At 45.2% G+C, this 13,522-nt stretch overlaps 1 protein-coding gene across 3 annotated transcripts in view; it reads right to left on the reverse strand.

Moving 5' to 3' along the window:
- The window catches only part of ALS2CL (ALS2 C-terminal like), a 757,501-nt gene that overhangs the window by 394,552 nt on the left and 349,427 nt on the right, over positions 1–13,522 (reverse strand). For all 3 annotated transcript variants that reach the window (XM_069647086.1, XM_069647089.1, XM_069647088.1), the window contains 3 exons: positions 9,631–9,822; positions 6,056–6,161; positions 3,043–3,238 (listed from right to left, as the gene is read on the reverse strand). In XM_069647086.1, the coding sequence (XP_069503187.1) occupies positions 3,043–3,238; positions 6,056–6,161; positions 9,631–9,741 (413 nt within the window). In that variant the 5' untranslated portion in view covers positions 9,742–9,822. The remainder of the gene's footprint in view (positions 1–3,042; positions 3,239–6,055; positions 6,162–9,630; positions 9,823–13,522) is intronic.

The raw sequence follows: 13,522 nt of genomic DNA on the forward strand, positions 1-13,522 counted from the left end.
ACTCCCATAATTCCTCCCACTGTGACGAGGAAGAGGCAGACTGGAGCTATGATGATTACCCATAGGAATCAATTTGCCATGAATTTCTATGGGCTTGTCTCCATCTTGTCCTGTCAACAAGGACAGGCAAAGTCAGGCAGGGCTGGGCAACCACTGTCACCTGATTCTGGTTAACTCTCCCAGCCAGTATAAAAGGTGGAGCACGCAAACACACTTTTAGTGAGCTGGGGATGCTGGAGGAAGCACAGAGGCCAGGAGTGAAGAACCAGAGCTGGAGAAACCCTGGAAGGCCTGGAGAAAGGAGGAATGCCAAATTACAGAGCCTGTGAGTACAGGGGAGGCTGCAGTATGACGAGAGAGCTCTAAGTTCAGGAAGCCAAACCAGGGGCAGCTGGGTCTACTTGGCAGTGCCCAAACCAGAGCTCCTCCCCTGGGGCAGACAAGAAAGCCCAACTTTGCAGCTCCCAAAACTACTGGAATGCCGTTTTAAGGGAGCTGGTGCAGTGGGAGCAAAATAAAAACATTGCATTGTTCCACTTGAAGTCCAAGGAAATTATTTTGGTTGAACTTTTGGAGCAAGGCAGTGTACGAGAAGGAGCAGTCCCTCCAGGGCTATGGCGAATCAGGCGAAGGAGAGCGACAAACCGAGGGGTTAATCTGAAGGGGCAGGAAGCCAGAGACCCCCGCCCCGGCGGGATATCGTTATTTCCATAAGGCCGTGAGGATTGCGCATGGGAGCCAAGCCGGAAGGGAGAAAGAGCCTTCCGAGTGCTACAAGGTTACCAGCAACCCTCCCAGGTGAACAGCAGAGTTGCGGAGATGCAGAAGCGGCAGAGGTAACAACCTGACTCCTACATCAAAGGCGAGAAAGACCAAAAGTATCTTAACACGACCGGTGAGTTGAGGGAAGCAACGAAAGCTTGGTCTGGGGTTAATTGAAATGCTTGTGACAGTATCCAAGGGATGAAGTTTACCTGAGCGCCGATAAACTGTGAGAGTAAGTGAATCCATTGTTAAGAACTGTGAGATTGTCCATTCGAAAGTCACTGTGAAAGTTTTTAAAGCTATAGAGCAGCAAAAGCGAGAGATGATGAGCGTGAAGTGAAAAGCTCATAAACTGTTGAACTTTGTTTTGTTGAATTTGGCAAGAGAACGAAAGGAGGGTCTGAGCCCGACTGAGGAATACCTGCATGAAAAGCAAGAGAAGGGTGCGAGCCCGACTGGGGGAGACCCGTTTGAAAAGCAAGTCATACGTATCAAGTACATTTATCAAAAGACATTGAACTGAAGGAAAATATGTAAAGTGGAAGTAAAGAAAGGAGGGTTGAAGTGCGCATGTGGAGGTGAGAGCAAAAATCTCCCAGTTTCGAAGTCTTCAACAGCGAAATCAAAATACAAAATGAGGTTTGAGCTCCACTGAGGCGAACCTATAGTGTGGGATGCGAAGAAAGCTTGGAAAAGGGAGCCGCACCAAGCAAAAAAGGTTTGAGCCCGATTGAGGGGAACTAATTTTGAACTTGATCAAATATTATACTTAGAAGCTGTTTTGCTGAAACTGTGTAGAAGCTTGAAGGATGACCTGGCCTTGGGAGAATGGAAACCGAGAGGTTAAACCTGTGAACTTGTGACTCAGACTTGAAGGGCCTAACTGTGTTTGCAAGTGTTTTCTTTCATCAAGTGTTCCACCCAACCCTGTGCTGTTCAACGTGGGGATGAGAATTAATACTGGTTTATATTGCCATTCTGACATTTAGTTTCACCACTGATTTTTCCTTTTGTAGATACATATCCTTATATTGCATTAGAGTGTATTAGAGTGAGGGCACGCATTAGGTTTTTCTTAATATAGGACTTTATTTTTGTTTACTAAAACTGACTAGGACTGCTCCTTTATTATTTGATGGTCGAGATTACTCCCATCTTAGTAATAGGGCCAGACAGGAGTTTTTCCAAACCCCTTGAATTTAACAATAAAGGTTTTGAAACGTGCAACTCTTGTGTCGTTGTCTACTTGTGATACCATGCCTCCCTTACACTTTGTGAAATTAGGGGCTTGGATCGTTTGCTTTCTCACTTGAAATTCAGTGCACAGACTGTGGTGACAGCTACTTCTAACATTTAAGTGATGTGCGTATAATCTAGAGGCAGATTCTGAACCCATTTGCGTGCACTGAACACAATGGGTCATATCTCATTTCATTAAAACTACGGCGAACAATGCAGGACTGGTTCCTCCACTAATTCTAATGATGTGAGCACCGTGGGTACTTTATTATTACTATTATTTTATATAGCGCAGATCCAGCTAGGAAGAAGCAGAGTGCTGAACGGCAGGATTAGGGCAACATTAAGAGGCAGTACTCTTGAGGGGTATACAGTAACGGGGTGCTGTGTGTCTACACAAAACAAAGAACACAGAAGAAGTTGAAGGCTCACAGGCTGAGGGTTTCAGGCTTCTACCTACAGTAAGGGCGGACCCTTGTAGAGAAACTGGAGGCTGCCATTTCTGTTCCAGCAGCATAGGCAGACCACCGGAATAGGAGTCTGTGTGACCTAGGACAAGGTAGGCATGCCCTCTGGAGCAGCATGGTCAGACTTCGGGTTTTAGTATGTTCTTCCTTGTGATAAGTGACTGCAGCAGCAGGTTGGCGAGGTTCCAATCGAAAGCTGACCTTCTCCAGAGTGCCTGTATTGGACAAAGCCAGGCACATGGTCCTATTCCCATGGATTTGAGACCATGGGGTTTCTGCTATTTCTCCATTTTCACCAAATATTGTAATCTTTTCCAATTGATATATATTCGAAATATTGCTGTATCACACATTAGTTTATTGTGAACAGTGATATAGTTGTTGTTGATGTCCAGCATGCTTTGTCAGAAAAGCTGAACTGAAATTCAAGAAGAGAAGGTCAATTCACAGAGCTTGTTTGTCTTTTATTATTATCAAAACAATTCTTCTACTATTAACTTCCCACATAAATGCCAGTTCTGGACCTCATTTTTCAGAGTAAAAATCGTATATGTAAAACTTTTGTACATACTGAACGTAGCGGTCTAAGAAGCCTTCTCGTTTGGGGATGATGTAGATGTCATCGATACTCAGTAGCGGTTCCGGTTGGCTGAAGTTTTGCTTTAGTGTTTTGAAGTTTTCCTCCGTCCAATCCCAGACAGCACAGTACCGGTCATTCAGCAGCTGCAGCAGTCGCATGAGCTCCTTACCTTTTGCATCATCGGGATCTGAAATAGACAAGGAGGGAAAGCATTCACAAAACCATCTCGACGATTGTAACTCCTGTGTAGAAGTTTAGGGGAGAGGATGAGTGGGATAAGTAGCAGGCACTTCCCTAATTCTCATTAAGCTGGTGGAACGCCATCTTGTGTCCTGTGTTCACTCTGTAAGTGTCATTCAGGAACAGAGGCTGTAAAGAGAAGGCTCTTCTCTCCAGCTGTGGTGCCTCTACACAATTCTAATGCTTACTCTCCAAATTCTATCCTCCTCTCTACTTCAAAAACTGGCGTTGACTGTCTATTGTCTCTTGATTTTATAGTGCTCTATATCCTCCACTTGGATTGGCTTTGAGTGATTATCTGCACCTGTTCTGCAATTGGGACAGGTTTGGAATTGGTTGTTACTTTTGGATGCAACTAATCTCATTTCAGGTTTAGAGTATTGAACCAATCCTTCACCTGCATTTCCGCCATCTCTGTTTCCACTCTGCCGTTACTGCCACTCTTTGAGGCTGTCGGTGCAAGACATAGGTCTCCCATTTATTCACCATGTGAATAGTATGCATCAAAAACCCTTGGTAAAGCATTTAAAATCTCTAAATGCAGAACACTGGATCTTGGTGAGATTGGAACATTGTATCTCCTGCCTTGCAGTACTCTGTCAGTAAACAATAGATGTGTAACATTGTTTTACCAACAGTTATAGCTATAGTCAGAAAGATGCAAATTTTCAACATTGTATGCAGCACATCCCTTCGCAACATCTAGAGAATCTGACTGAGGCTTTGAAGTGATTCCCCTGAAACCAGGTGGATTGCAACAGTACAAGGAAAAACATTAACAAAGAGGATGTTGGTGGAGAGACCAATGAGTCAGGGTGTGGCCAGCAAAGGATGACTGAGTGTGTGGATTGAGGTCCAGGGAGTTCGATGAAGGCACGCCAGGTGGAACTAGTGCTGGGTAGAAATCTGGGAGATGGTAGAGTCTAATAACAACAACAACAATACATTTGGTGACCAGCAGGAGATTGTTGGAGCTTTTGGGGATGAGGATGGTAGAGACTTCTAGACAAAGGTGGAAGAGGTGAAGATGAGTTGGTTCCTGGAGGAAGGTGGTATAGGATTTGGAGAATAGTGAAATTGAGGAGTAGGTTAGTCATATTATGGAGGAATTAGGAGAGGTCTGAAGGAGAGTACTGACAGTAAGGTGGAGGTTGGAGGAACTGAGGTGGTTGACAATAGGAGGGAGGAGATTGGCAATGATCTGGAAGAGGCAGGTGACAAGCATAATGATAAGCGCAGAGGGCTGGGAAGGTGGAGGAACACCAAAAATGGGAAGAACTTACTAAATAATGGCCGTTCCAAGTGACGGGCTGCAGGCAGTCACTCTCACGCCCACAATTGCGTGGCACAGACATATTCGTGGATTCAATCGAGCAACCTTTCGCCCGGGAAATGGCCATGCAAGTCCTTCATACTATCCGCCACCCAAAGGCAGGCACAAGTACACTTGCAAGTAGGAATCGCAGCGTGGAGATGGGGTGCCATGTCAGATATAGGGATGCATGTACACAACCGGGGTTCCGATCTAACTTAGGGGTGTGCATACACCGTTTAGCAGGGTCCAGGAATGGTTTCCGGGGGTTTGCACGCAGATCTCCTGTGTCAAAGGAAGTTACAATATTTGTATACACATGTTGTCGGGGTGCCAGATACAGTTACGGGGGACCCCGCTAATGGTCCCTGAGATGCAGGCTTGCTTGCTGGGGACCCCACACACTGTTTGAAGGGTGTGTGTATTCACACCCCGGGGAGCGTGCAACGGTAGCTGTCCTGTCTGTTAATGCTTTGTGGGCGTGTCTGGGGCTTTCCGGTGCTGTAAGTTCCATGAATACACAGGGCGCACATTTTTCTTTCAGCCCGCAGGCTCACACAGTGTCCTTCTCCGTGCGCGTCCCTTGCGAGATTTCTGTGCACATTTCTATGAATCGGGCCATTGGAGTCTAACATAGGTAGGAGAAAGAGAAATGGTGCCATGGCAGGAGGAAAGAATCAGGAAAGCAGAGAATGACAGGAAGAGGAAGACAGTCATATCAAGGAGGTTCTGGTGGGCCTGGCTGGCCCTATCTGGGGGATACAGGCAGCTGCAGGAACAAGCTCCTGAGAAGGAGGGGGAAAAGTTTGAGTCCCTTGGAAGTAGGAACCGAGAAGTCTAGGAGCTCAAACCTCAAGGAGAGTACCTTCTTAATGCCTCAGCCCATTGGCATAAGGCCAAAACCTTGTTGAGACTAGGAGATTGGAGCAAGAGCTAGATGCTTTCCAGACAGAGCAAATCCAGGCCTATTACTTCCTACTTAATAATGTGCACTGGGGCCTGCAGGTTGAGGAGGAACCACCTGAGACACTTAAAAGTGTGTGTGAACCCTAAAACCTGGGACTATGACTTTGTCTGTGTTGGGACTTTTGTTTGTGCACCATCTCAAGACAGGAACCCCTGGAAAACCCGCAACAAACAGATAATGACATTGACTTTGTCATCAAGAAGGAACATGTCAATTTGGAAGAATGGGCCACATAACATAACCCCTTATACACATGTCCCCAAATCACAGAACCATATATGAACATGAGTCAAAGTCTTGGGAGTGGGATAGCATGATATTACATTTGAAATGCCCCACCAAGGCTGCTTTACACCTTTGTAGCCATCAACTGAATACCTAATCACTCTTTTGTTTGTAGGATGCCACTTGCTAAGCATAGAAAACCTAGTATGTGCAAGCTAATTAAAACATTGAAGACTCTTTTCTTTGAATTCCTTTCTTACCTGCTTGTAGAAGAGGTTGGAGGACGATCTTGTTTATGTGAGCGATTGATGCCAGAAAGGCTTCCTCCTGCTTCAAGAGTGACTGCACAGTAGTCTGACACAAGTCCTAAATGACAAATGCAGAAGGCCATTGGTTATAGCATGTAATAAATAACATCAAGCTAATCAAGATTCCTACCTCTCTAATGGGAATAGGACGAAATGTCCGAATAGAAATTACCGACCCCAACAAAAGACCTAAAACACACACCACGAAAAGTTCTAACTACCAAAAGTTTGAACTTTTCGTGGTATGTGTTTAGGTGTTTTGGTGGGGTCGGTATGAAAAAAAAAAAGGCTGCGGGGGCTGGGGGGGGTGTCCCCCGCAACACCCCACTCATTACAGTGAGCAGGGTTTGCAGGGGACACCCCCGCAGCTCATCCGAGCAAAAGTTTAAACAAAAAAGAAAAAAAAGAAAAGGACCCTGCAGCGCCGGTTTCCGATCACATAAGTGAAAGGGAACCAGCGCTGCAGGGACACAGCGCGTCTGAAGGAAAGGCAAGTAGGGCGTGTGGGGGTGTGGTGGGTGGGTGCTGGGGGTCGGTTGGGGGTGTGAGTGAAGGTGTGAGTGATGGTGTGTGTTTGAATCTGTGTGATTTGTAATTGAAATGTTCGCATGGGAAATGTACAAACATTTTGTCTTGCGTACATTTCTCATGCAAACATTTCCATCGCAATTAATTTACCCGTGGACAAATCACGTAGATCCCTTTAATGAAATCAGTGAACAGTCACAGATATCAGTGTCAGCTGGTAATTGTTTTAAGTGAAGGGGCATACATATTTTCTCTGATTTGGCATGAGTGAGTGCAGCAATCTAGAATCCTTGAAACAGGTTGCTAGGCTTGGGGCTTAAATAGCCAGTTGTAATGGGGCATTTACAAACTGAATTTCATGCCATGCAATTTAATATTGATTCCATAGGGCAACAAATGAAAAAATCCAATAGATGCCAGGTCACCAATAGTACAAAGGAGTATTTTCCAACCCATGTTTGTGATAGCTAACTCAAAAAACACAAGGCCTACCTCAACAATATATTCCACTATTGCCCTGTGAAACACATTTTCATGTTGCTAGTATTGCCACTGTAAACATATTTATATGCTTACTATGTCCAACATATAAGAGCAGGCCACAATTTTAATGCTGGCTGAGCCCAAAATATGCATGCATTTCCACTGTAAGAACACATGTTCATGCTGCCTGTGGCAAATACATGTTTTGCAGCTTGCAACTATAAAGCATGTTCGTGCTTGGTGTGCCCTGTTAGAAAACACTTTCAAGCTGGCTGTGTCCAATATACCAGAATGCCATTGCACACCATGTTCATACTGACTGTGCCCAAAATATGCTGGCATTGGTACTGTAAAATATTAGTTGTGAAAGATGTGCAAAATATATACCAACATCTCATTATAAGAACAACCATCAGGCTGACTTTGGCCAATATATGCCTCGATTGCTAATGTGGCGCTGATGCTCTGCCTTTTGAAATATTGTATTTATATGGAGCTAAACCTAGCTCAGACGCAGTGAGGCACTGCACAGCAGGTTTACAAGAACATAACATAATCAAGAGAGTTTGTGCGCAGCCAGTAACACAGTGCTGCGTGTTTACACATACTATTAACACACTAGCACTGTGTTGGGTTGCAGAGTGCTACCATGTTAGACACACATACACACACAGTACTGAATTACTCTTTGCTCTTCAACTATTTGCCTGCTTAATGTTAGCCTAATTCTTCTGTACAGTGATCCGTTGCCTCCGAGTTAGGATTGTGTTATTTAAATATTTAATATACTATAATGAAAGGGTGAGCACCAGCACCAGATTAGCAATGCTGACAAACATTGAACACACTTAGCATGAAAGTGTGTTCTTATAGTGGCATGCTGGTATGTATCCCTTAACTCTACCATTGGCAAAACCTCAGGTGTGGATGGGTTAGTGAGAGCACTAGGAGACTCCCCTCCCCTGCCCAACACACACACACACACACACACACACACACTCTCCAACTGCAACACAGATACACAACATACACACCCATTCTCACCACAATTTTGTAATGTACCTTTTCCTCGCAGTGATGGTGTTATCTTTCTCTTGGGTTTGGGATATACATTCTTGATGGCAGGCAGACTGGCAGCTTGATGCATGAAAACAAAGCTGGGGTCCGCTGCAAGCCAGAACCCCTGCCCCTTGCTGCGTCTAAATCAGGACATGCGTGGAGACAGTAGTGTGACCCTAACCCCATCGTGTAACAGGCACGGGGAGCGTGGGATGAAGAGGCCTTCATTTTGTTGAAAGGAAGAGATGTTCAGCACCCAATGAGTACAACAAAGTTGCTGTCAAGTGCCTCCGCCGCTCCCTGAGGCTCTGATGACCACAGCCCGGTCCCCGGTCTTTGCATTGACAAAGAAGCTACATATTTTAATATTCTTTGCAAGTACAAAGACAAAGGATTTTTTTCTAGAAAGTGTATTTGCATTGTAGAGTGAATGAAAGTCACTCTCACACATTATTGCAAATGACTTCAATCAACCCCTATGCCCCAGCTGCCACGGTCAGATACAACAGCAACCATGGTCAATACTGTTCATTTGGTAATTATGTATTTAGATTGTAAAGCAATGTAAGGCTTGACAGAGAAGGGTAGGGTTCAGGTGCTACTAAAATGTCACATAAGTAAATAAATCTGCAGAGACATACCGTTTACAATTTTGGGTTGGGGCCATATGGGTTCTGATTAATCTTGGGGTTGAAACCATTTTTGGAAACTCACAATCAATATCGGCGTGTTTTGCGGTTCACCCAAGCAATGGTCCTGCAATGGAGGGCAGGATGCAATCTCCCACAGATCCCTACAAAGCTGCCTCACAGCCCTTTGCTGAGCCTGTTTGTTTCCAAGGGGCTGTTGGGCATGGCAACATGTTTGTTCTTCCAGCATGAACATGCTAGAAATAGCAAAAGAGAATTCAGAGGACCTAATAATGCATGAAAAAACCGTCTTATTTTCTGTCTCCAGCTTTAGCGGGCTCACTCTAGTCTAACAAAAAAACATTTTCTATTTTGAAAGTAGGTGGGTTTAGCCACCCCAAAATTTGTATTTGGACGTCTAACTTGGGTTGCACCTACGTAATGAACAGAACACATTTTTGTCATGGTATGGTGGCTGCACACATCAATTTCTCTCAAGCAAAATAGAGGTGAGCGGGAGGTGTGGGAGAAGTATAGACATAGGGGGCCCTGAGTATGCTAATAGAAGGCTGGGGAGGGAGGGTGCAATGGACTGTTACATTTAATATTGCTCCTCGTATTGAACTGTAATATCTTACCACAGAACTGAAATGAGCCATGTTTGAATTGAGTACACGTACACACACACACACACACACATCTTTCTCTCTCTCTCTATCTCTCTCTCTCGCCCTCTCTCGTTCTCTCTCTCTCTCTTTCTTTCTCGGCAGTCAGGGTCTCAAAGTTCTTATTCCCGAGCCTTACCACTGTTCCGCTTGCTCCACATACCTTCATGGCAGGTCCATCTGTAAATGCTCTCGAGATTCGAGAAGGGGCGGAAATGCGCAAGTGCCGGCATGCTGGCCTCCTTGTCAGGGATGGGCCGCTAAACTTAGACATCAGGAGGTGCAAGCAGGAGGGAAGGATTTCAACTCTACTTTTTGTATTTGAATCATCTGTCCAGCATTAGGTAGTGGGTTCCTGTTGGAAACATACAGGTATTTCATTCAAAAATATATTTAACATTACTATTCATCCTTTGAAAAGCATAACTTTCATCATTTACATTGTACATGAGATATTCATTCAAGAGAGTGTGGCGTACAATTGAGCAGGTTTAATAACATTTGGGCTCACCTAGAGGGGGTAGCATTTAGAGATCACCAGTTTTTGCAATTGTGACTCTGATACTTTTTACCAACCCTTATGTATGCCTCTAACAACCCACAATTGATCAATGTTCAAGTAGTATCACATTTTGTTGCTGGACAATTAACATATTGAGAAATTATTACCAAAACTCAAAAGTAAATTCGTTTCAGCAAAAGCCCATACAACTTCATCTAAAGACATATCATTAGAAATACAATCAAGACAAAAAATTACATAATAAAAAAAACACATATGGTAATCAACCTAACAGAAATTGATAAAACCAATTCAACAAATAGAAAAATTCCATACAATACAGCCCCCAGCTGATAAAAAAAATTAAATCAAAAACAATCAGTAATAATTATATTGAGGTTGTCAAACAAATGGTCACCTATGTATCAAAGACTTCTCCAAACAGTTAGAAAGGTCCCTATATCTTATTCACCAGCCCGTTGTTTAAAAATTCACCACAGTAAAAGTTACTGGTATATGCTGGGTTAATGTGGACATATACAACGCTGCCTTAAGAGAATACATATCCGAAGACCTCAGAGGCTTTCCCATTTATCTCCCACACTGTCATGCAGAGAGGGTACACGGACAAAAAATGAGGGTTGTCTTCCACGCCAGTAAGGCAAAATGGGCGCCAAATGGATAGTAATGATTATGTACGGCCTCAACGTTGTCCAAATAACCTTCAAATCCCAAACCACTCTTAAGAGGAAGATGAACCCTGGCATGGACGCTTAGCCAAAGTAACCATTACAATATTTCCTGGAAAGCTGCCTTAACTTTCCCTTTCATGGGCTCACCTATCAAGGCATGATTTTCCCAAATGTATTCCAAGTCAAGGTTTTAGCAATGTTGGCATCCATCAAGAGAAAGGGGGATGCACCTGGATAATTAACAACTTCAACCAGGCCTCCTCTTTATTTACAATGGTAAGGCACACTCCAAAGCTTTACCAAAATCTGCAATGGTTTGGGCAAACCTCCTACGGCAGGGGGCCATTGGGAGTGTTAGTCTGTTATACACCAATTTACCCTTATAAACTATTCCCTCTGGGAACCAAGCGAGGAACATAAAAAACACCCCATCATTCGGTTCCATGCAGGCCTTGGATTCCGTCATATATCAGGTAGGTGGTTAGCCAGAATCTGGCTCATAAAAATTGACAATAATCTTTTTGAATCAGTGGTTTGCTGATTCTCTGATCCCCATTGGAGCATTAAAACGGCACAGGTGCTTCTGGGAGCTGCTTAATCCACTTGATTACCTGATAAGTAGACACTCTGTGGCAAAGTAACTGATACGTGTTATATGGCAAAATAACCTTCTGTCAAACGTTATGTGACTTCTATGGCAGAGTAAGTCATGGGCAAGGATTCTTTGGAACAGTGTCATAGTAACATATGTGTGGGTATTCTGTGCAGAATCACTGATTGGCAAGGATTCTGTGGAAACAAACTGATGGGTAGGCATTCTTTCCCACAGTATCTGATTGGTATTAAACGATAGCCATTTTAGGACCCGCGCTCGCCGAGAACTTTGGTGGAGCGCCAGTGAGCAGTCCACCCCACTGTTGTTCCTTATGAGGAGAATCCTAAACTACAAGCGGCTATGGATCTTGGCTTCCAGGAGCGTAACTCCAATGCCACAGGAGGCCTCATGGGTGCCCTGGAAGCCTTCTGAATGCCACCAAGTGCACACTCTGCCTCCAGTGAAGTTATCTGGGAGGCACCTGACTGCAACTGTGAGCACTGTTCTTGCCCATGCATGGACAACAAGTTATCGCCCCATTTTGTAACTCCACAATAAGTAAATGGCAATTCCGTGTATGCATTGGGAGCCCCTCTTCTCCACGTATCTGGAGGCTGTAGGTTGCATGGGATATGCTCCCGCCAGGAAGAAGGCGATGTTGTTGACGCAACGGGGGTTGAAGGACAGTGCATCTTTGCCAGTCTAAAGGCCATACCAGTGGATGACAACGACGACAATGTCTACAAGGAGGCAACCCGCTGCATAATGAGGAGGTTCACCAATAAGGAGAATGTGGTGCTACACAGGCTGAGGTTCTACAACCGTAAACAAGAAGGGAACGAGCCCGTGGACGACTACATCACCAGGATGAGGGAGCTGGCATCCCTATGCGCTTTCGGCGAAAACGCAGAACAAGTCATTTGCGACATGCTGGTCGTTCACACAAACTCCAGGAAAGTTCAGGACAAGTTCATCCAAGAAAAAGAGGTGACCCTCGACAAGGCCATCCAAATTGCCTGGGCAGAAGAAGAAACTTCCAGCAGGTGCAAAGAAGCGGGAAGCCACCTACCAGTGCCCGAACTCACGGTGCTGAAATTGAGAGGGCGCAGAGATAAGCAGTCCTGTGACAGCCCCAGAGACAAAGGCCCTAGGCAAAAGGATACGCCGAAATGCTACAGATGTGCCAGCACCAAACACATGGCGAACGATCGTGACTGCCCCGCCAGGAACAAAGAGTGCTCCAAGTTTGGACGCAGAGGTCACTAGGCCCCGGCATGCACATGGCGGGAAAAAACCATCTCCTGCATTGATGCCGACCGTGCTTCAAGTGAAGATGACGAGCTACAGGACAGACCTATGGTCATCATGGTCAACGCCCTTCACGCCAGGAGAGAAAAGCCCCACTGCACCATTAAAGTGGACGCCATGGAAACATGCGTCATGGCCGACTTAGGCTCAGATCTCACAATCCTTCCCATCGACACGTTCAAGGAGATGGTGGGACAAGCAAGAGTGGAAATTAGAATGACCAGGCAAAAGCGACGGTTTTCGGAGGTGCAACTGTCGATCTACTCGGCTACATCAAAGCCCAAATTGAGTTCAAAGGCAGATCCACCACCACCAAGGTGTACTTCTCATCCAAAGGCCCTGCCGTGCTCGGATGGGACGATCAACACAGGCTCAGTATAAAACTGGACCACAGCACCCCAGAACAGGTACTCATGGTCTCCTCAGGAGCAGAGCAAAATTTCAGAGAAGTCTTTCCAACCCTGTTTTCCGAATCCCCGGGGAAAGTGAGGAACAACGTCCACAAGATCGTTCTAAAACCCAATGCAGTGCCGGTGAAGTATAAAGTCAGACCAGTACCTGCCACGGCGAGACCAGCGTTAGAAGCCCACCTCCAGAAGATGGTCGAAGAAGGAACCATCGAAACAGTGGAATCCTCCAAGTGGCTGAGTCCAGTGGTCCTAGTAAAGAATAAATCCAGCAATTACCTCAGAATATGCATTGACCTGAGAAGTCTGAACCTAGAGGTTGTTAAGCCCTCAGAGCAGTCTTGAGCAAGCTCCAAGAAGCAGGCCTCCATCTATGCCATGGGAAATGCGCTTTTGGAGTAAGCGAGGTAGAGTACCTTGGGTCCGCATCTCAAGAGAAGGGGTGAGCTCCAAGAAGAACCTACTGGAGGCCATAACTGACGCCCCGGCCCGATGTCTCGTGAAGAATTACGCTCGTTCCTGGGCCTCGCGGAGTACTACGCAAAATTCAT

The sequence above is a fragment of the Ambystoma mexicanum genome, chromosome 2q (genome assembly GCF_040938575.1).
Source record: "Ambystoma mexicanum isolate Mex_15411 chromosome 2q, UKY_AmexF1_1, whole genome shotgun sequence".
NCBI lineage: Eukaryota > Metazoa > Chordata > Amphibia > Caudata > Ambystomatidae > Ambystoma > Ambystoma mexicanum.